Source organism: Medicago truncatula, chromosome 7 (assembly GCF_003473485.1).
Source record: "Medicago truncatula cultivar Jemalong A17 chromosome 7, MtrunA17r5.0-ANR, whole genome shotgun sequence".
NCBI classification, from domain to species: Eukaryota; Viridiplantae; Streptophyta; class Magnoliopsida; order Fabales; family Fabaceae; genus Medicago; species Medicago truncatula.
This window is the reverse complement of record NC_053048.1, coordinates 8568119-8590960: the sequence shown is the minus strand read 5'-3', so window position 1 is coordinate 8590960 and position 22842 is coordinate 8568119. Positions and strand designations below refer to the sequence as shown.

Below are 22842 nucleotides of genomic sequence, written 5' to 3'. Positions count from 1 at the left end.
AAACGGTTGGGTGTTAAAACACGTTTTCTTGACTTGACCACCGACAAAACCACCGACCATGACACTGATGCAGTCCGGAAAATACAATCCGGAATGTACGTTTATTTTCCGAATTAATACGATACTGGTGAAAAATTGGCTCTTCTTGTAGGGTTAAGGCAGTTCCGAAATGTATAATCCAAAAAGCTTTAATATTGGATTCTTTTGTATGGACCACGTTGTTGTTGTAATCCTCTACGATCAATTGACAAGAAAATCATATGGCTAAATTATGTTTTTTCATTTAAATTATTTTAAAGTTTTTTTGTTCAATTTTTGTTCTTTAAGATATAAACATTAGATATTTTAATCTCCTAAACTTAATGAACCGTGATTTAACCGAACATATACTATAGGAATATGATTCGATTTAGCATAAGGCCTATTATGGGATATGTTGATGTACTTTATCGCCAAAAATTCTCCCAAATAACCTCCACTGCAACTTAATACACTATTTCCCGAGACTTCATTGTTTATGGGATATGTTGATGAATTCTTTCAAATGGATTTTTCTCAATTTTTTTCAAGCTACGCCATTAAACATGAGAGAGAAAAGAAGATGTAGAATTATAAAGAAAAGAAGATATTGGGTATGTAGTTAATATACAATTGTTTTTATTTTTATTTTTAAAGAATGTACAATTGATTAAAACTGTGAATATTAGACTTAAGAGAATCCATTCCCCCATTTGCATGAAGTGGTATGCAATTTCAAATACTATTTACGAAGGAAAATTGGAATTTTCCGACCACATTTTCTCAAAAAGTGTCCTTAGAAAATTAAGCATTCTTGAGGAATAATTTCCTCAGAATGCCCGTGGATTTAACTGCTATATCAAGGGATTTAGCAAGGACTTTTATGAGGAAATGTCCTCATAACGCATATCAGGTGTGACTATGATGTAAGCATGCATTAAGTAAAAACCTTTCTTAGGGCAACTAACTCATAACACATACTACTATGTCCCCTATTATAAAATAAATAATTTATCGGTCTATATTAGGAACTATATACGTCATTTATTGAATGGACTTAAAAAGTGAACCTTCTCTTATGTTTGAGGATTTTTCATCCTTGGAACACATTTTCATTTGACCTTCGAGTCACAACTCATTTTCTGATGCAATTTCTGAGAAAAATAATGATAGAAATGAGGGATCAATATGTGTATATTACTTGTATCGGGAAATATCACATTTTTATTCTCATTAATTCAACCACTTGATGTTGATAGACAAAATACACAAAATGACGTTACTACTAAAAGTTAAAAAGTCATTAGTCGGTTTTATTAATCATTTGTCTTCGCGGTCGTTATTCTGCGAAAGAGAACAATTACTTGATAGAAGATAAAGAGTTGCAGTCACTTGAGGTTTCTTTTCATTAGCTTAACCAAACAGACCAATTCTACAAGGATTTACGAGCCGCCTATGGTAAAGTATCTCGCATGGATAATATATGCGGGACCTTTTCAATCGATTTAAGGTAAGTTGAATAATTTTATTGATTGCAGACGAAATGTGTGTGGAAATCATGTCATGATCCTAAAATTGAGAAATTTTCATCACAGAGCCTCAGCCCATCTTGCTCATATTATAGTCACATAATTATCTTGACATGCTGCGAACCACAAATTGATACCTCCGTACCAGTTCGTGGTACTTATGCGAATTGGATTGCACTTCGCACAAATTTCCATCACAAAATTTAACATTTACATAAGGACGTGTATATAACCTTTAACATTTGCCTAATTATTTATTTCGACATTTTCCTAGGGAGAAATTTTAATATTTGTCTGGTACGTAACATGTATATAACGTTTAAGTCTACTTAAAAATATTTCTAAAATAATTATTAATATCACTTTAATTGATAATAGTTTATCTCTTTTTTTTTTTTTTTTTTTTGAGGGAAATAATAATTTATCTCTTCTCGACTTAATTTTTAAAAAATGAAAATATGGTGACTCGGATACTGTCAATCTTATTTTTTACTACCTCATATGACTTAGCTTCGATTTTATTCCACCATGTATTGCCAATGAGTTTCTTGAATAAAAAAAGAGTATATAACATTGAAGTAAAACAAGAGGAATTCATCCATTTCTATTAAAAAAAATAAAAATCAAAACAAGTACAATTCTTATTTAGGATGATTCAAACAAATCCATCACAAAACATAATTGATTGACAAACAAAGAAACCCAATGAATTAGACCAAACTAGAGAATAGAAGAAAGGAAAAAAATAGTAATCTAGGAACATAGATCATTTTGTGCATTAAACTAAGCTTTCTTTGGCAAAGCAAATGAAGTGAAAACTGATGCTATGGCTGTGGTGAGAAATCCAAATAGAAGAAGACTTGCAGAAGCATTAGCCTTTCCAAAGAATGAGTTTAAAGGAAGATCATTTGCTTTGAAGAACCTATGCAAATCTTCTGAGGCACCAAATCCAGCAGCTGAACCGGAAAGAAGAAAGTATGATATTATCTGCCCAACCAAAGAACCGAATGTTATATAATGAAATGAAATATACATTGAGAACAAAAACTTATAGATGAAATAATCAGAGTCTAAGAGTCTGTTTGAAATAGTTTTTGTTTTCTGTTTTTGAAATATACAAGTTCTCTTCTCACAATAGTTATCTTTTTACATGTTTTAGTTTTAGTCTCCAAAATTAAAAAATTTAAAACAGTTTCAAAAATTGTAATTTTAAAAAATAGTTTAGCAAAATTTTTAAATTTTTAAAAACTAAAAAAGAGTTTTTGGAAAGTTTTCCGTTTCAGTTTTATCTTTTCAGTTATAAATATTACAAATTTTGATCTCTTAAGTTACAAATATTACACACTTTAGTAATTTCTATTGGTGTCTAACGTTTGTAATTTAAGGGATTAAATTGTCTAAAAATTTGTAGCTTCGAGAACCAAAATAACTCAAGGGACTAAAGTGTCTCATGTTGTAACTTAAATGATCAAAGTAGAACAAAAAAGACTTATGTGACCAAGTTAAAACTTAAAAACAAAAAGTGTAATTTAACCCAACATATATTATAGAAAGTTATTTCATGTGCTTGAAGACCGTACCTTATCACCATAAAAATCAAACTTATAGCCTGCGCCACCATTTAATACACGATTTCCTGATACCACACTGAAAATTGAAAGTGCCATTTGTAGGCAATTGTATGCAAACCCAATGACTATTGTCGAGAGCATGTATCTACATTCCCAAAATTGTAGCTAGTTAGTATAGAAAAATGAAAAATAAAAAATAAAAAAAATTAAATGCATCTAAAGGTTCTTTAAGTTTTCGGTTTTATTCAAAGTGGTCTTTTAAGTTTCAAAAGCCCCAAACAAGTCTTTTAAGTTTCAAAAGTTGCAAACAAGTCCTTTTAGTTTTTAAATCTTTTCAAACAAATCCTTTTAGAGGATGATGGTGATGATTCAGATGATAGCAACAAAGAGCATTATCCACAATTTGTCATGCCTAAAAAGATGACTAATTTTAAGTGGGTGTTAGGAGCCAGATTTGATACCAAAGATGAGTTCAGGGAAGCAATTACCAACTATGCTATCTACAATAGGACTTGTTTGAAACAATTCAAAAACTAAAATAACTTGTTTGAGACTTTTGAAACTTAAAGACCACTTTGAAAAAGATGCATTTGACAAAAGAAAATATAGAAGGAAAAACAAAACTATGCATGATTTTTCTAGATTAATTAATTAATTTAAGCCACTATAACCACTACAGAAAATTTCCCATTTACCAACGGTAAAAATCCGTTGGCAAAGGTCTAAACACCGTTGGTATAGGTCATAAAACCTATACCAATGGACGTTTTCTTCCATCGACTTTGATTTGCTATACCAATGGCAAATACTAACCGATAAGCATGGATATCTTTGAACTTAAGTTCAGATTCCCCATCTAAAGTTTCCTTTGTTAAGACAATGACTATGAAAGCAATGAGAAGGAACACAAAAGTTAACACCCTCAAAAGTAAAAGAACAGTTCTTGAAACTGTTGAACTTGAGGGTGCACTGGTGGTGGTAGCAGCAGTAGTTGTATTTGTGTTATTCTCCATCTCAAAACCTTTTAATTCTTATTTCTAAAATAAAAGCTTTGTTTCTTTGTAGAAATGTAATGTAGTTTGTGGTCTTTTATAACATGAAATTTTGAGAAATTAATTAACCAAGATATGATCAATGTCAACTTGCCAAGTAGATAAACAGAATGATTCGGAATAAAATAAAATTGGATGACTTTGAAAATAGTTGCATCACAACTTGGCCATTTTATTGACTCTTAGAATTAATATATGGTTGCTTAAAAATTTCTTAGAAAGCTCACATTTTGATACATTGACTTTACATATTGGTTGACCATTAACTAGTTAACTAGCTGTAGCATTTGTGTCCTCTGACTATAGTTACTACACAACTTCGATTATATATAACATTTTTTTTATAGATTGTCCTGCAGATTCGGGAATCTTTGAATCTATTTTTATTGATTTTTATTGAAGGATTCAACATCTTTTTAAAGCATTTTGCATGAGAGAAAAATAGCTACGTACTATTGATCATTCACAGTTAATGGTCAAATCAACCAATGGTTTGCAATATTGTCTGAGACTTATGTTAAAGGATTGAACAAGATTTACTGCTTCTCACGATCGATTGATTACTAGCTTTCGCAAGAGTCAAATGCATATTGGTGAGCCTTTGTGTCACCATTGTGTCGATAATGTGGAGGATGTTTTGCATGTTTTACATGATTGTCCATTAGCGAAAAACGTTTGGTGTAATTTATTAAAAATTGAAGTTCGTGCGAACCTCTATGCTGAGAATTTGTAAGGATGGATACATATGAACCTTTATCAGAAGCTTGGAAAGGATGGAGCGGATAGTTGGGGTTGTGTGTGGGCAACTAGTTGTCATTTTCTGTGGATGTGGCGCAATAGAGAAGTGCATGGTGAGACTCAAATTCGCCCCAGCATCCCCTAGCGTAGTATTATGGGTTGGGTACAACAATATAAACAAGCGGATAATAGTGTTGTGGGTGAACATATTAAGCATCGAGTGGAATTAAGTTGATGTTATGTGGAAGAAACCAGAGGACGGTTGAATGCAAATGGGGCCGGTAAAAGAGATATTTCAGTTGGTAGTGGAGGGCTTTTTCGAAATGCATAAGGAAAGTGGATTAGTGGCTTTTCCCGTAACTTGGGTAGATGTAATGCGTATTTAGCAGAACTTTGGAGAGTCTTGGATGATCTCCAAATTTCTAGAGAGAGGTTTTGCAAAAGTTGAGTTGCAAGTTGATTCAAGTGTGGTGGTGCATACCCTGCAGACAACTAAGGATAGAAGTGTTGTCTCATTCAAGAAATTCGCTGATTGCTTGCTTTGGAGTGGGAAGTGAAGATTTGTCATTCTTATCGTGAAGCGAATTCGTGTGCAGACGCTCTTGCAAACATGGATTGTGAGCATGCGCATGAGTTACATGCATGTGTCTGAGCAGTGTCCAGCTAAGCTTAGTTCTCTGGTGTTAGCTGATGTTATGGGGATAGTGACCCCTAGAGTCATCTCTATTTAGTTTTCTCTTTTCTCGTGCTTAGGCCCCTTTGTTTCCCAAAAGAAATAAAAAATAATTATTGCTTCTTGCGTCTCACATTATTCCTTTTTCATATTGCTAAAAGTCAAACGAGAAATCTAATGTGAGACGGAAGGAGTATCGTCAAGGAAGCTCTATCTTTCTAAGTGTGAACCTATAAAGCACGGACGCTCCTAGAATTAGGTGTATCTCGGTGTCGGACACGATACGTGTTCGACACCGACACGATACCAACACATATAATTACACTAAATTATGTAATTTTCTTAAATTATTAGCGGTGTCAGTGTCGTGTTCGGTGTCCGTGTCAGTATCCGTGCATCATAGATGCGAACACTTTTTTAGGCAAAATTCGGCTATTGAATCACAATATTGTGTGATACTATTCCTTTTCTGTAGACTCGATTATTATTGATAAGGTAGTTGTGTTTTTTCCTCTTAAATGAGTTTATCCAATTAGTTACGTATATGATCTGTATAATTTGACTTTTTAATACTCACGTTCTTGGACACAAATTTGTAAGAGTTGAATTACTGTTGTAAGCTACCTATTTTTTGTAGGGGCCAAAATTAATGGTCAATTTATTGGAGAAAGGTTAAATTATTAGTAGTACGAATTGTACACACTGAACCTCCTTTTAACATTCGTTTGATGAACATTCTTAAAGGCAAATTTTATAGTACATCTAACTATTTGAGTGTACTGGTATACCAAATCTTTAATTTAATAATTAAATGAGTTATTTTTTTTGAAGAAAAAGAAGTATTGTCTATGGTTGACAATTATAAAAATTAAATCTTATTTACCAAAAGTGTTGATGAAATAAAATTTAATTTTTTTAATTTTTTTTACTCATAACGAACAATATTGATTATATTTTTATAAGAAAATATTAAAATTTAATATGATTCTTATAAACAATGAAATGATATTTTTTCTTATAAAATGATGTTTTCTAAAATGTAAACATTGACCAGTAGTTCTTTACTCTATAAAATGATCAATTTATAAAACAGAAGTACCGGCACACTTCAATTTATGAGGTGTACCGTAGAAGTTCCTAAAAACAAAACCTTCATTTGACCAACATCTCAATTTATATTACTGGGCTACATTTTTTTGATAATGTGGTAAGCCACGTAGTTAAAACCTTAGTTGCATTTTATAAACCTCACATATTAAGGGGATATAAGTTTAGAACTTAATTTTTATTTCTCCTTTTTTTTTTTTTTCTTGGCTAGTAACTTTGTAACACCAAAAAAAAAACCTCCCATATTAATTAGTTGACTCCACATTGACTGACCATTCACCCATTCACTATTTAACTAGCTGTAACACTGATTGGCCATTCACAGTATTGTTGCTTCGTCGGTATGGTCAACTTTTTTAGTCGGTCAACAAAATAATTAAAAAAGAATGGAGCAATGACAACTAAAGAATTGATTTATGAAATGAAACAAGACACATGCGACTCATGTAAAGAGAACATCATCGATGAAGGGAGAACAAAACACCATTAATCATTTGTCTTCAATGAAAGCAAGAGTTCATTTTCTAAATTGAGAGTGAGAACACAAGAGAAAAGAATATTTTAGCTTTTTTTTATAAATATTTTAGCTCCTAAACATTTCCATCAAAGTTCGTTTTCTTCTTTCTTGTACCCAATTATAGTTTCCAGAACTTATGACAGGTTATTTTTAACATATTTTTATATCATTTTTATCTAGTTAAGTTAGAGGAGTTTTATAACAATTGTCTATGGTTTTCGAGATATTTTGTAATGTTTATTTCGAGTCATGTAATTTTAGTTTTCCCGAAACCAAGAAATTTTAGGGTGTTTTTTATGTAATTCAAGACAAAATGATGCAAATAGGCAAAACAAAACATCATGTGAAGATAATGAATGAAGACTCAAGAGGCCTATGAAGACATTTTAAGAATGTCAAACTATGTTTTAAGTCCCAGGACAAGTTATATGAAAGAAAACACCCAAAAGACGAAGAACACAAGCGATCACGCGTTATAAAATTATCTCATGCTCCCCCGGGTGCACAAAAAAGCACTTATGCGCCCCTCGGTTGTGGTTTGTGCGATCCGGGTGTGCTATTTCAAGTAATAACTACTTTTTGGTGGAAAAAACACAGTTTTAAAGCCCAAATCCAGCCGGAAACATAGCCTATAAATACATCTCCTCTCATTCATAATTTTTCATTCATAATGAAGTGGTTCAAGAGGAAGGCAAACACTAGGAGCTTCAAGGGAGAAGTCTTTCTCTACACTTTAAATCTCTAGGGTATGTTTTAATTCTTTTGTAAATCGTCTTTGGTTACCATGAGTAACTAAACCCTATTTGGTAGGGTTTTAAGATGAACCTCTATTCTATTTTGTTGGATTATTTAATTTGAGACTTTTTATTTATTTATTATACGTGTCCTGCTTAATTTTATTATGCAAAGTACAATGATTCTTTAACATGGCTTAGGACGCACCTGATATAATAGTAAATTACTCGATTAAGAAAGTGAGATACCTAATATAACGGTGAATTACTGAAATTAGGAAGTATCTAAGATAACGGTGGATAACCACCCGAATATGGGAAAATGTCTTAATTACGAACATTGTAGTTGAACCTACGCACCTAGAACAGTAGTATTACACTTTTATTTTTGGTAAGGTTGACGAGATAGGGTTGCATGTTTGTAGAACTATCAAGAGGAATAGTATTTTGATGTACTTCTAAGATTCATAGATGAGGAAACCTCTAGGATAAATTTAAGAATTCTAATTTAAGTCTATGTTTCAATTACCTCTGAGAGTAAGACCCCACACCACAAACTAGGAGTGGGTACGGAACCACTTTAGGATTGACGAACCTACAACCGTATAACGCCTTAATCCACATGTTAATTCGGTGTAACTCAACAACTGGAGGGGATAAAATCCCACGAACTCATCACTTAAATGGGTACCATTTAACCAATTCTTGAATAGATTGTGTGTTACTTAATTCTAACAAATAAATAGAGAGGTTTCGAAGAATCATAACCACCGCTAACATTCAAAAACCCGTATATTTTATTTAAATGTTTTTCTGTTTTCAAAAAAGTAACGTGAATTGTCTAATTCGAACGACAATCCATATGGATAGGATACTCTCCTTATCTGCCTCTTATGACTTTATTATTGTTCCTTGTAAATTGCTAATTTGATCACTGATGAAATGCAATACGTTTTCTTGAAATACAAAAAAGTGTATATAACTTTGAAGTAAAGCAAGAGGCATTCATCCATTCTATTAAAAAAGAGCAATTCTTAGGAAATAAAACTTAAAAGAAAAGAAGGAAGATACAAATCCATTACAAACAAAATTAGAGAATAAATCATTTTGTGCATACAACAAAGCTTTCATTTAAGCAAATGAAGTGAAAATTAATGCTATTTAGCTCTTCTTGGCAAAGCAAATGAAGTGAAAATTGAAGCTATTGCTGTAGTTAGAAATCCTAAAAGAAGAAGGCTAGTTGAGGCATTAGCCTTTCCAAAGAATGAGTTTAAAGGCAATTCTCCTGCTTTGAAGATTCTATGTAGATCTTCTGATGCACCAAATCCAGCAGCTGAACCGGAAAGTAGAAAGTATGATATAATCTGCCCAATAAAAGAACCAAATGTCATATAATGAAATATACATTGAGAACAAAAACTTATAAAATAAATAATGATTTTGGTATTATTTTTGGCACCAAATCCATACACATTTTATTTTAACAAACATATATTTTGAAGACTTGCTATGACATGTTTGTGTACCTTGTCACCAAAAAAATCAAACATATAGCCTCCATCACCACTTAATACACGATTTCCTGAGACCACGGTGAAAATTGAAAGTGCCATTTGAAGAAGGTTGTATGCAAACCCAATTACTATTGTGGAGATCATGTATCTACAACATTTAAATAATTGTACCAAGTTAATAAAGAATGAAAGAATATAACTCTTTTTTCTATATTAGTTCATTTGAACCACTGATTTTATCAATAATTTGTTTGTAGCCATATATGATAGGATTCATTAGTATATAGAAGGCCTCTTCCATTAAAAAAGCACAGTAAACACATCCATATATACACACTCCAGGTATACCCTCTACATATTGTAAAATTACAAGGCCAAAAGTCAGGGCTTGTTGACTATAAAATTAATGTTTGATTTTCATGTAAAATTACAAGGCCAAAGTCAGGGTTTATTATAACTATAAAACTATTGTTTGATTTCATATACTTTTATAAAGGTTTATACACATGTTGCAAGCAAATACCAAAAATTGTCACCTATTTTTGCATTTTACAATCATTTTATGTATGTTATCTCAACTCACAAGAAGATTTACCGGTAATTGTTTCTCTCATTCGACACTTCGTTTTCTCTATATCTATTTTTCTTATCACATCATTAACATATTGTATATATCACATCATTTTCTTTTATCTCTTCCTCTCTTAAGGTGTATACACCTTTGGGGTGTCTGGGAAACAATTTCATTATAATGTATCTGAAGTTATTGGCAGTATTTTAGGCCTAGTTATGGATTGGCAGTCTTTCATCACATCATTGTATTTGTCTGATCATCTTGTGCAAATAATCGGGGTGGCGCTTCCAGAACTATTTAATTAGTCTTAGATACATATGATATGATATGATTTGGTAGTTTGTGTTTAGATTCTTTGAAGGGAAATGAATAGTTGTATTTTTCAGTAGGGAGGAATCAATTCTTCACTTATTCAACAAAGTTAAACGTTTAACATTTTGGTGGTTGAAGGCGACAATTTCAAACTTAAATTGTGATCTACAACTTTGGTGGCTTAATTCTATTTTGTACATGAGTTTTCTCACTTAGTTTTTAGCTTGTTGGTTTTTTGTTCAGTGTTTGTTCCTATAATTAATTTTTTTTGTATTATTGATGTCTATCCTTGCACTCCTTGTGCCGGATATAAATCTTTGTTTGATTATTATATTTCATGTTGTTTTAATAAAAAAAATACATGTAAAACGTATATATCCTTCTCAAATTGCTAATTATATTATGAGTATTACTTTTTCCATCCTATAGAATTCTCGCGCGCCCAACGTTTTTTCCAAAAATGTCCTTGAGGTTTCCGGATTTCATAATCCAGAATCATGTTTACTATTTTGGATTTTATAATCCGGACAATACTTATGTATAATCAGCCATCAGAATCTCTCACATTTCAGCAGTTTTGAGTTTTGCTTTTAAAAACAACAAAAAAACTAAGTAAAAAATGCTAAAAACCTATCAAATAAAATCATAAAAATACCACCAAAAAATTCTAAAAATCAAATAAAACTAGTGCAAATTTTTTCAGATTTTTCTGAGAATATGAATAATTAAAAAAAATATAAAATGGGTCTAAACAATGGAATTTTGGATTTTGAGGGGCGGAGTCCCGTAAGAAGTTCCTTGTACGGGAGTCATGATCCTTGAATTTTTTCTGATTTTTTTGGGAAGTTTCAGAACAATTCGATCAAGTAGTCCGAAAACCCGATTTTTGACTAAGAACAGGTAATAATGACCAAAAACAAAAGGATAAGAGCTAGGAAGATTGATATTGTCCCTAAAATGGCTATACATGTTACAAATATGTTTAGGATTTGTGCTGATAGAGTTTAGATTATATAATCCGAACTATTTTACCTTAAAAAAGGGTGTTTAGGGGGTTTTCGGATTATGTAATCCGGAAACATCATGTAACGCGCCCTATTTTTTGAAGTTTCCGGATTACAAAATCCGGAAAAATCCGTAACTTCATTTTTCACAAAAACACAGGGCGCGCGAGAATCCTATAGGATGGGAAAAGTAATACTCTTATATTATATTGATCAAAGCATAGACAAAAGCTTAATTCTTTACATTGTTAATGTTAAGGTTTACACCGAACAAACCACAATCAATTATACAATACTTTAGAAGTAGTTATTGTTAGAGTTAAAGTTTTGTTGATCAGACGATTATGATTGATTGACGGTGTAAAAAAAATTATATTAACAATGTATATAAATTAAATTCTTAAAAGACTATATATATATATATATCTAGACAATCAACTGGATAACTTTAAACTACATTAATACTCACCGAAAAGCATGGATATCGTTGAACTTAATTTCCGATTCACCAAAACTTGTCTCTAAAGTTTCCTTGGTTAAGACAATGACTATGAGAGCAATGAGAAGAAACACAAAAGTTAACACCCTCAAAAGTAAAAGAACAATTCTTGAAACCGTTGAGCTTGAGGGTGCACTAGTAATAGTCGTTGCAGTTGATGTTGCTGTTGCACTGTTTGTGTTATTCTCCATCTCAAAACCTTATAATAGTTCTAAAACAAATTAAAACTTTATTTTCTTGTAAAAATATCATGTAGTTTGTGGTCATTTATACATGATATTGATAAATTTAAATAGCCAAGATAAGTACAAGGTCAACTTGCCAAGTAGCTTAATGGAATGATTTTGAATAAAATAAAAACGGGTGAGTTTAAAAATAGTGGCATCACAACGTGTGCATCATATTGGCTAGAATTTCTTGTTGCTAAAAATTTTCTACGAAAAAACTAACATTTTGGTACATTGACTTCACATTACTCGACCAATATAGTTACAGTTACAAGCTGTAGCATTTGTGTCTTTTGAATACTTCCATTTGAAATAACTTTATTTTTAATAGATTGCCCTGCCGTTTCGAGAATCTTGGAATATTTTTTCTTTGCCGGATTCACTATATTTTTTAAATGTTTTTTTCATTAAAAAGAATTAAATAGAACAAATTTACTATTTTCTATGGAGCTATGTTGTTATTTTTTTCGCATCTCTTGTGGACATTGAGTCTATAATATGATTTTTTTTTTTTTTTTTTAATGGCTTGAGTCTATGGTGGGATTTAGTATGAGAAAGTTGAGTTCTTTCTTATCATAGGAAATGTTGGGAATTCGGACTCAAAATCACACTAATACAAACTATGATGCGTGGAGCAAAGGAAAGTAGTAATCAATATCAAAGTGAGCACAAGCAACAACAATAATAACAACACCTAGATCTGATCTAATAATCAAAGTGAAAAGCTCAAAACCACAAGCAAAAGATAAAGAGAGAAGAGAAATAAACACACCAAAGATTGTTGACCCAGTTCAGTCCAACTTGACCTAATCTGGGGGAGAGATTGATCTCTCCAATCCACTATCAATGAGTTATTACAAAGAGATACAAATGAGTTACAAGAAATTAGCTTTGACAATCTCACAAAGAACAACCCTAATTTCTACTCATTTTCCCAATCTCACCAATGAACAAGACACTCAATGATTTTCACTCACCCAATGTGTTTACAATGTTTCCCAACCCAAGAGAACCCCTCAAGAGGACCCTAATCAAAGACCCCCAACCTTAAAGTTACCTCCTTTGATTTTCCTAGTTTCTCTCTCTTGAAGCTCTTCTCAAAAATGAAGAATGAAACCTTAAATAGTGTTCAGGAATACGCAACATCGTGCCACGTTTCGAGCCCATCGTGCCACGATGGAGTTGGTAGCAGTACAATACTTGATCATCTCCTGCATCGTGCCACAATTTTTCCAGTGTCAACCCAAAAATTGAACCATTCAATCCTGCCATGTTGCCCTGCAAACGTGCCACGAGTTTTCCAAACTTCAACATCACATCAATTTTGAGACACATTTCAACAGGAAAGTTTAACCAATACCATAAATATAATTTTTTTTTCTAATTGGACGGCTCAGATTTTTGACTTATTAAGGCATTCACTTTTTGTTGGGTATTGCTATACCAAAAAACCCGACCTCACCTCAGGATTAGATAACAATTTCTGATTTGTTTGAAATAAAAAAAATGTGAGCCTAGCGGATGAAAGTCATGGGTTGTTGGCAGTTTGCGTTGGGCTTTTTGGTTTAGTCCAAAGTCATATATATAATTGTTTTTAAAAATACATATATTAAAATCAATAATTTTTGTGATTTAAAAATAATTAAAAGTAATAGTTTTTGTGATTTAAAAATAATATTCAACGGCACCTGACATTAAATAGGAAGAAGAAAAAATATAAATGCTTTTGGGTTTATCTTAAAAAAAGAATAATTTGATTTAATATTATGTGAGATATAAATATTAAAATTAATAATTTGAAGTGTTGTTTTCACCTTAATACCATATTGTAATATGAGTCTCATTTAATTTTTATTTTTTGAGGGAGATGATGAGTCTCATTTAGTATGAATTAATCAAATTATAAAATTAGTTTAAAAAATTAAACTAATTTTAAATATGGATCTCAGAATCTTGTTTCATAGTTTTGATCTCATCTTCCATCAATTTGTTCATAGCAGAAATTTTAACATCAAAATCTTTCTTCAATATCATCAATCATAGAATCGTATGTCAAAACCAATCTATCAATTTCATCTCTCATATATATACACGTCTTCCTTGCATCTCAACCACTCACGCCATATGAACTTGTTTCCGTAGCTTCCAACAATTGTAATTTACCATTCTTGTATCAGATAGGTTTGCACCAGCGAAACAGACAACATTCCTTGTTTTCCAATATATTACCTTAATTTTAGAAGGATAGGATGGGTTTGTTTGTTCAACAAAATGACTTCTATGTTCAAGACGATCCTTGCCTTGACTGAGTTGTTGAATATGTGAGAAGATGAAGATGGTTAATTAAATTTCAATTGTTCTTGTGGTAGGATATACACACGTGGCAAATGGACAATATTCCATTACCCTAACAAAAATAATAATAAATAAACACGTTTATCCATACCCTAACCCTAAAAGTAATATTAACAAGGTTTAAAAGTTAATTTATTGGTCCACACATTAATAAGGTTAAAATTGCGGTAATTAGGTGCTTATAAAAAATTATCCATGAAGTGTTACCCTAACGGAAGGACTAAAAATGTGAAAAATATGATCATTGAAACTCCGACTAAAACAATCCATGAAGTGTAACCCTATCGGAAGGACTAAAAATGTGGAAAATATGATCATTGGAACGCTAACTAAAACAATGCAGGAAGTGTAACCTTAACGGAAGGACTAAAAATCTGAAAAATATGATCATTGAAACTCTAAACCTAACTGAATCAGTCTAATAAGATCGTTCAAACCTTAATCCTAACAGTTGAAACTCTAAACCAAACCTGACATATTGGTCTTAGTCTAATAGAATAACACAAACTCTAACCTTAACAACATTAAAATATATGTGAAACTACTTGGACGATTGTTCACTAACTAGTTAAAGTCATAAACTATTACCTTAACAAAAATAACTTAGACCTAAACTAATAGGACAAATATTCAGGACGAAAATAATATCATACCTATGTGATTAATCTAACTCACATATACATTATATGTAAATAATAGTTTAAAATATGTTATTTAAAGTAGTGCATAATTATTTCAAAAATAAAATTATTATTTCAAAAAGTAAACACTAACGGTTATTTTATGTTATGTCACATGTTATTGGTAAATTTAATTTTTTAAACTAATTTTATAATGTGATTAATTCGTATTAAATGAGACTCCTATTACAACATGGTATTAAGGTTATCCGGAGACTGTAGACGCATGTTAGCTTCTGATTTAGTAACCTCTGATGTTAGGTTTATTCGGAGACAAGCAAACGAAGTCGCTCATAGTTTTGCTAGCGTGACTTTGCGTCATACTAGTTTCCAAATTCATATTAGGATTCCATCTTGTATCTCTACTATTATTATGAATGAAATGTAATAAGTTTCTTCTTGTAAAAAAAAACATGGTATTAAGGTGAAAACAACAGTTCAAATTATTATTTTTAATATTTAATATCTCACATAATATTAAATCAAATTATTCTTATTTTAACAAAAACCCTAAAGCATTTATATTTTTCTTCTTGCTATTTAATGTCAGGTGCCGTTGAACATTATTTTTAAATCACAAAAATTATTGCTTTTAATTATTTTTAAATCACAAAAATTATTGCTTTTAATATGTTTTTTTAAAAAACAATTACATATATGACTTTGGGCTAAACCAAAAAGCCCAACGCAAACTTCCAATAGCCCATGACTTCTGGTAGGGTCACGTTTTTTTATTTCAAAAGAAATCAAAAATTGCTGTTTAATCTGGGGTGGGGTCACGTTTTATGGTATAACAATACCTAAGAAAAAATGAATGGCCTTAACAGGTGAAAACTATGAGTCGTCCAATATAATTTTTTTTTTTTATATCTATGGTATTGGTTAAAAAATTTTATGATGGAAAAGAACTCCACTTTTTCATGCTGAACTCCACCCTAAACTACGAATTAAACTCTCTAAAATTAGTAGTTAGTGGATATGTCAATGGGCTGCACCTTTCCGACATTGCGGTAAACTACAAAATTATATATTTATCTATTTTCTTTCAAAAATTTCATCTACCTTTAATTTTATCAAACATTTAATTGATAAAATTTAAGGAAATACTCCTTTTGTCGCATTATAAATGAATCTTGTGTTCATTTCACACATATTAAGAAAAAATGTATAAGTGAAAGAGAGAGAAAAATGGTTTTAAGTGTTTTGTCAAATATTTGTGCATTTTCCATTATCATAAAATCAAAGTAGAATATATCGAACTAGTAGTGATGAAAGTAATATTAATTAGAGTTATAATTGGAAAAAAGTAATTAATATTGTATTGAAAAATGAAATGAATCAATATTTTTAAGACAATTTTTTTTTTTTTTGCAAACGACTTACTTATTATGGAACGGAGGGAGTATAAATTTGTAGGTGAATGCATCAGGAACAAATTGCCATGGAATAAAATTGTCAATTAATCTTAATGCATTTCTTATATAGCTGTGTTTCAAATCTTCATTTATCAATCCTCCCATAATTTCCAGGGGTAAAGATCCCCATTTATACAAATAAATGGATGATGCAATTTGAAGAGAGATAGAGACGTAAAATAAGTAGTGGGTCATATCATTAAGTGGGTCCCACCATCATTAATTATTTTTTACCTTTTTGTGTCTTTATCTCTCCAAATGGTAGAAATAGAGAGGATAATAAATTGAGAGGATCTTAACTCAATTTTCAGGTTTCACTAAAATGACTTTCGCAATGACCCAATGTAACATCATATCAAAAGACTTAAACTAAAAGACGATGTATGCCAAGTATCTAAACATGGTTTAGATATGGTTTTGATAAATTCCAATTTGTCATTCCCAACCATAGTTCATCAGAATTCAAGTTAGATCCCTCACATTCAAGTTTAGCAAGCATACTCCAACGAGCAGCAGTCAGTGAGATAACCTTATTTCTAAAAGGACAAATCAAGGCCACTTCATCCTCTTGTCTTTCTACATTTAAATAAAAAGCCTAAACTTGTTGTTCATCAAAGCTATCCTTAATATTTAGAAAGGTATCCTTTATATGATTAGCAATATCCAAATCACATAAATTTTGAGAGTCAATTGTAGAATTTTGAAATATACAAGGGGTAACCTTGGCACAACTGGTAATGTTGTTGTCATGTGACTGCAAAGTCACGAGTTCAAGTCCTGAAAACTACCTCTTGTGTTAAAAAATAGGGTAAGGTTGCGTACAATACACCAAATGGTGGGACCCCTTCCCAGACTTGCGTATGCGAGAGTTTTAGTGCATCAGATTACCCTTTATTTAAAATTTTGGAATATACCTGTCAAAATCATTATTATTGAGTAAATCTTGCACATGCACCACATTCAATTGGATGAAGAACATGTAGCTTTTCCTTTGCCTTTCTTAGCAACAACCTTGACTCTTAATTTTGAACCCATTTTCGTACACGAATTTTGAAGATGAAGAGTGAGGATATTTGGTGGGATGGGTTGAGAAAATAGTGTGAATGCTCGGGGAAGATGAGAATGAATAAGGGTTGAGGTGGTAAATTTATGAGATTGCACTAGAGAGTTGGTCGGTTTATGTGTGAGTGAAAAAGGATTGAGGAAATGGTTTAGATGGTCAACAACGATGCAAATGAATTTTTTAAAATTGACCCATTTGATTTGAAACAATAAAATCCATAAAATCCTTATTCGATTCATTCGATTTGAATCAAATATTTGACTTGAATCATTTGATTCGAATTAATTTTTCTAAATTTTGAAATTAAACTAGTATTTCGAATAGGAATCTTAGCTTGTAATGAAATGTTTGATTTGCATTCATTTCAATACATGCATAAACACATATAGAGTCAAAGCATGTACTGTCTCAATATGGAAATTGATTACCTATAACCATGAACATACTTCCTTCTTTCTAGGGCTACGAGAAGGATAATCAAGGAGTAGTCTATCGTGATGATCCATTATACGAAGGAAATGGTGATGCTAATTATTTGACATACATTTCTTCTAAGCCTTCAACACATTTTCACTTGATGTCCTCATAATTTCAAACATGTTATTATGGAGGGTCATCCTCAATTTTAACCTTGATCAACTTTCCTATAACACAAGAAAAACAAAACAACCATTCCCAACATTTGGGAGTAAGTAAAAACAAAAGGTAACCAAAATTTTTACGTGACAATCTGAGATGTGTCCCTATTCCTTTCATGTGATATTGGAAAATAATGGATACATCATCAATTGAGTGTCTTGAACAACCCAAAAGGAAACATCTTTTTTTATAGTTGTAAGACAATTTTGCACTAATCAATTTAAAGCCTTTAAGCCCCCAACTATATTTGGGTCCTTGGGATCCTTGATAAAACGAAATTTTTTGGGTACCCACGTAATTACCTCTTTAGGAACTTCAACTTTCCTAATGTGAGAATGAGGTGTGGTATGACTAAATTTTCAACGATAAATAGATATACCCAATATTGTGCCCATAAGATTTGCTATCGTCGTTTTTGTTAACATAAGAGTAATTTTTATAAGGTTTCCTAAAGGGAATCCTTTTATCCTTTGAATTCATATATAGCAAATAACATAGAACCCTTAGAGACTTGTTCTAATTTATGTGGTAGAGACTTAATCTCTTCATGTATAGGAAAAATTTCACAACTAGCAAAATCCGTCCAACTTTAGTCATAATTGGACGGATTAGGTTTAGGTTACTCAATTGAAGAAATTACAATATGAGATGAGATGAGATGCATGGTCATTTTTCAATGCTTCAAAATCATTTTTGAGTTGTGAGAGTTTGGTTTCTGATTTGAAATAAATATCTTTTGGGAACTCAATCTATCAAAAGCATTTATTGCATCATCATACATATCTACTAGATCTTTTTGTATTTTCTCATATGAATGATTAAATTCGGAGTCAGAGTAAGTTACTAATTGTTTCCGTGAGCATAGCTCAATTGGCAGGGACATGCATTGTTATATGCAAGGGTCCGGGTACGAACCTCGGACACCTCACTTATTTATCTTAAAAAGGTGAAATATATCCAATAGACTACTTAACCCAAAAAAAAGTTACCTAATTGCGCTTTTTCTTGTGGTCTATGAGACACAAGTGTACACTTCATGACTTCGATAAGATGAAAATTATAATTATGATTCTAAATCCACTTAATTAAGTTTGCGTTAATTAATTAAGGTAAAGAATGGTGATAGTGTATGTATAAGTTTACCTCTAAATAGCAAAACATTGGTGTGGGGCAAGGACGTAAGGTAAGGAATCTAGAGTCACAATCTTATCTTAAAATCAAGATTTGATGCGCAGTGCATGTTTCCCATCATCCATGTCATTTTCCATGCATGAAATTGAACTAAGCCATTAGCATATTATGCATGCATGTTTCATGGATGTGGGGATACATCATCTAGCAATAGAAACAACTAACAAGAAAGTAGAGGGGACTTGGCTAAGAAAAGCAAGACTGTAGAGTCCCACCCACATCTTAGCCATCTGCATATGCTGACCACAACATGTCCTTTAATTTCTTCTTCCCCACCTTAACTGGCGGTTTTACGCCCACCACCACCATTTGTTCCCTCCTATGTCTCCAATAAAAATTCATTCCTTTTTAAAGATGTTTTTATGTGAATATGCAAATATTTGAACTTCAATAGAAAAAAAAAAAAAAAAAAGTGGAGCTCATGCTTACAATATCGTGTTCTAAATTCTAATTATATTATCATTATTATTCACTAACGTTTAGACACACTTTATGATAGTCTGCTCTTTTTATGGCGTTAACACGTATAAATTACGATATGTGGTTTTTATGAAATCTTGTTTTTCTTCTTAAAAATATTGAAATTATTATTTTGATTTGATTAAAAGTACATGTATAGATATTTTATACTTTCAATTTGGAATAAACTATACTTATTTTTTTCAATGACATCGACAATATAGTGTGTGTTTGTTTTGCCGGTGAAAACAAACCAAACTCACGTTTAACTCCATGCTACAATTTGTAGCTTCATGAAATTCACGGCAGAAAAGTCTCAGGATATGATATTTAGAGTCGAAACGCATATCCAAACAAGTGCATAGTAAATATAATATAATATAATTTCTTATCTTTTTTAATGACACCAACAATATTACATTCATTGGGTCGACCCAAGGGATAGGCACGCCAAGCCAGAGTTTTAGGCCCCAAAAATGTTCTTTTTTTACTAAGGGAAAAGGGCCTCCAATTTAATGATAGGTCCAATAATTCATAGTGAGATGATCTCTGGAAAAATGCATCTGAGAAAGACACAAAGGCCTCCAAGAAAAGAAAATAGGAAATTGCTCTTCTTCCTTTCAATATTGCTCATTCCATTAAAAAAGAACAGCGTGAGTTAATTCATGCTCGGTCTTACAACCCATTGTGTCAAAAGAATAGTGATACTAATTTGTTTTCTTTCAATAATAAAACTTTTGTATACTGTTTTTTTTTTTTAAAAAACCTTTGTTTACTTCAATTTTTTTCTATAAACTTTTGGTTTTTTCAATTTCACATTTGCAATGTCTCAAGATTAAATGAATTGTCTTTAGTGTCGATTGAAAAATAAATATTAAATGAAATTGACTATGATAGTTTAAAAAATGATTTTGAATTAAAAAATTCTGTGAAGTAAAACTTAAATAAAAATAAAATATTAATAGTTTTTTAACTAAAAAAGCCTCAATTTGGAGTTCGCTTTAGGCCTCATCAAGTGTTCGATCGGCCCTGAGCATTCTTACAAGCAAATTTGTTCAAGAGTATAATTGAAATTGAAAAAGCCATACCAAAACCATGTATTTCCTTTATGTGTCTGTCTTTCTGCTTTTATTTATTACACTAACGCCCGTAAACTTTGAATTATGATTTTTATGAAATTTTAATTTTGATTAAAAGTATAGAGATTAGATGTTTGTGAATTTTAAATTGTAAAAAAAAAAAAAAAATTAACAAATCATGTTTATCTTTTTCAATGACACCAACAATATAGCAAATAGTATAATATAAATTCTTATATTTTTTAATGATACCAACAAAAAAATTACTATAGGACAAATTTGTTCAAAGGTATAATTGGAATAATAAAAAGGGTTATGCTAACAAGTCTCGTAAGGGAATTTTTAAGAAGACGAAAATATAAATAATTGATGAATTTAATAAAATAAAAGTCAATTTTTAAAGTTTCAATATATAATTGCACAATTTTCAGGACGCCCTTAAGACACTTATTAACCTCGGCAATCTACATCTATGAACCCAGGATGGCAAGCTCAGAGGTTTGTGGAAAGAAAATTCCTCGTCTAGGGATTAAACACTCTTTCTTTCATCTGGCTAAGAAAAGACTAGCTTGCCTCTGGTGGAAAGAATGAAAGCATGATTTTGTTCATCAAATTTTTATGAATTACAACTGAACTCCACTACATGAATGAAGAAAAAAAAATAAGGACAATGAGAGACATTGTGTCCAAAAGTAATATTATACCTCAAATAAGTTATAAATAAATAGTACTCTTGATAATTTGAAGTAGGCTAAAATATGGTTTTGGTCCCTGCAAATATGCCTCGTTTTGGTTTTAGTCCCTGCAAAAAAAATTTGTTGTTTTTGGTCCCTGCAAATATGTCTCATTTTGGTTTTGATCCCTGGCTCCACTTTTGTGATAATTTGCACACGTGTCACATGATGACTTAACCATTTATTAGAGAAATAGTCCCTGCAAAATCTTTTGATTTTGAAAAAGGTCCCTGCAAAATATTTTGTTTTTGGAAATAGTCCCTGAGGGACTATTTCCAAAAACAAAATATTTTGCAGGGACCAAAAACAACAAAAAAATTTTGCAGGGACTAAAACCAAAACGAGACATATTTGCAGGGACCAAAACCATATTTTAGCCTTTGAAGTATTAACATCAGCAATTATAAATATATGTCACTGTTAAAATTCATTTTGAAAACTACTAGTAAACTTTCTTTGTGAAAGTATCTTTTATCAATCTTTCTAAATATTTTATAGCAACTCATATTGAGTAATCTAAACAGCTTGAAAAGTAGAAACTTCATTCTTGTAAAAGTTTTATCTTTACCAAGTGAAAGCAAAGTTCCTTAATAGGAACAAGGTTGTGTTGTTGTTAATTTGTGAAAGATTGATTGAAAACTAAAAGATGCTCACAAGGTTGCATTCAGTGATCGAATAGTGGAAAACAATTTTGGAATGGAAATAGACAAGATGAAGCCATTGATTGTTTATCATGATGGCATGTATTTTAGTGTTGGCTTAAATGCAGTTTTACGTCCCTAGTTTAGCTTAATTTGGATTTTACCCCCTCTATTTTAAAACTTGAAATTTTACCCCCATATTTTACATTTTTTAGGATTTTTCCCCCTCTACCACATTTGAGTTCATTTTTGGTGATGTGGTAGTGTTGAGGTGAAATATATTATATTATTATGCAAAAGATGAGCGAAAATGAGCAAAAACTCAAAAGTGGTGGAGAAGGGCAAAATTCTGACAATATAAAATAGAGGATAAAATCCAAATTAAGTTAAAGTAGGGGGCAAAATTGCATTTAAGTATTTAGTGTTTTATCGAGTCTTTATCGTCTAAGTTAGGATTTTATAAAGGACATAGTGTGAATTACTCATGGTTTGAGAAAAAATTGTAATGTTTTGAATG

General features: G+C 31.3%; 2 protein-coding genes across 2 annotated transcripts; both read right to left on the bottom strand.

Annotated features, from left to right (window-relative positions):
• Nucleotides 1–2120: 2120 nt before the first annotated feature.
• On the bottom strand, nt 2121–4197 carry LOC120575734 (CASP-like protein 4D1). Its single transcript, XM_003621850.4, has 3 exons — nt 3932–4197; nt 3128–3263; nt 2121–2534 (listed from the first exon to the last, which is right to left on the bottom strand). Exons 1-3 carry the CDS (start codon nt 4129–4131, stop codon nt 2331–2333), a joined length of 540 nt encoding a protein of 179 aa, XP_003621898.1. The 5' UTR covers nt 4132–4197; the 3' UTR covers nt 2121–2330.
• A 4754-nt stretch (nt 4198–8951) lies between these two features.
• LOC11438317 (CASP-like protein 4D1) lies at nt 8952–12103 on the bottom strand. Its single transcript, XM_003621848.4, has 3 exons — nt 11813–12103; nt 9466–9601; nt 8952–9303 (listed from the first exon to the last, which is right to left on the bottom strand). Exons 1-3 carry the CDS (start codon nt 12031–12033, stop codon nt 9097–9099), a joined length of 564 nt encoding a protein of 187 aa, XP_003621896.1. The 5' UTR covers nt 12034–12103; the 3' UTR covers nt 8952–9096.
• Nucleotides 12104–22842: the final 10739 nt, after the last annotated feature.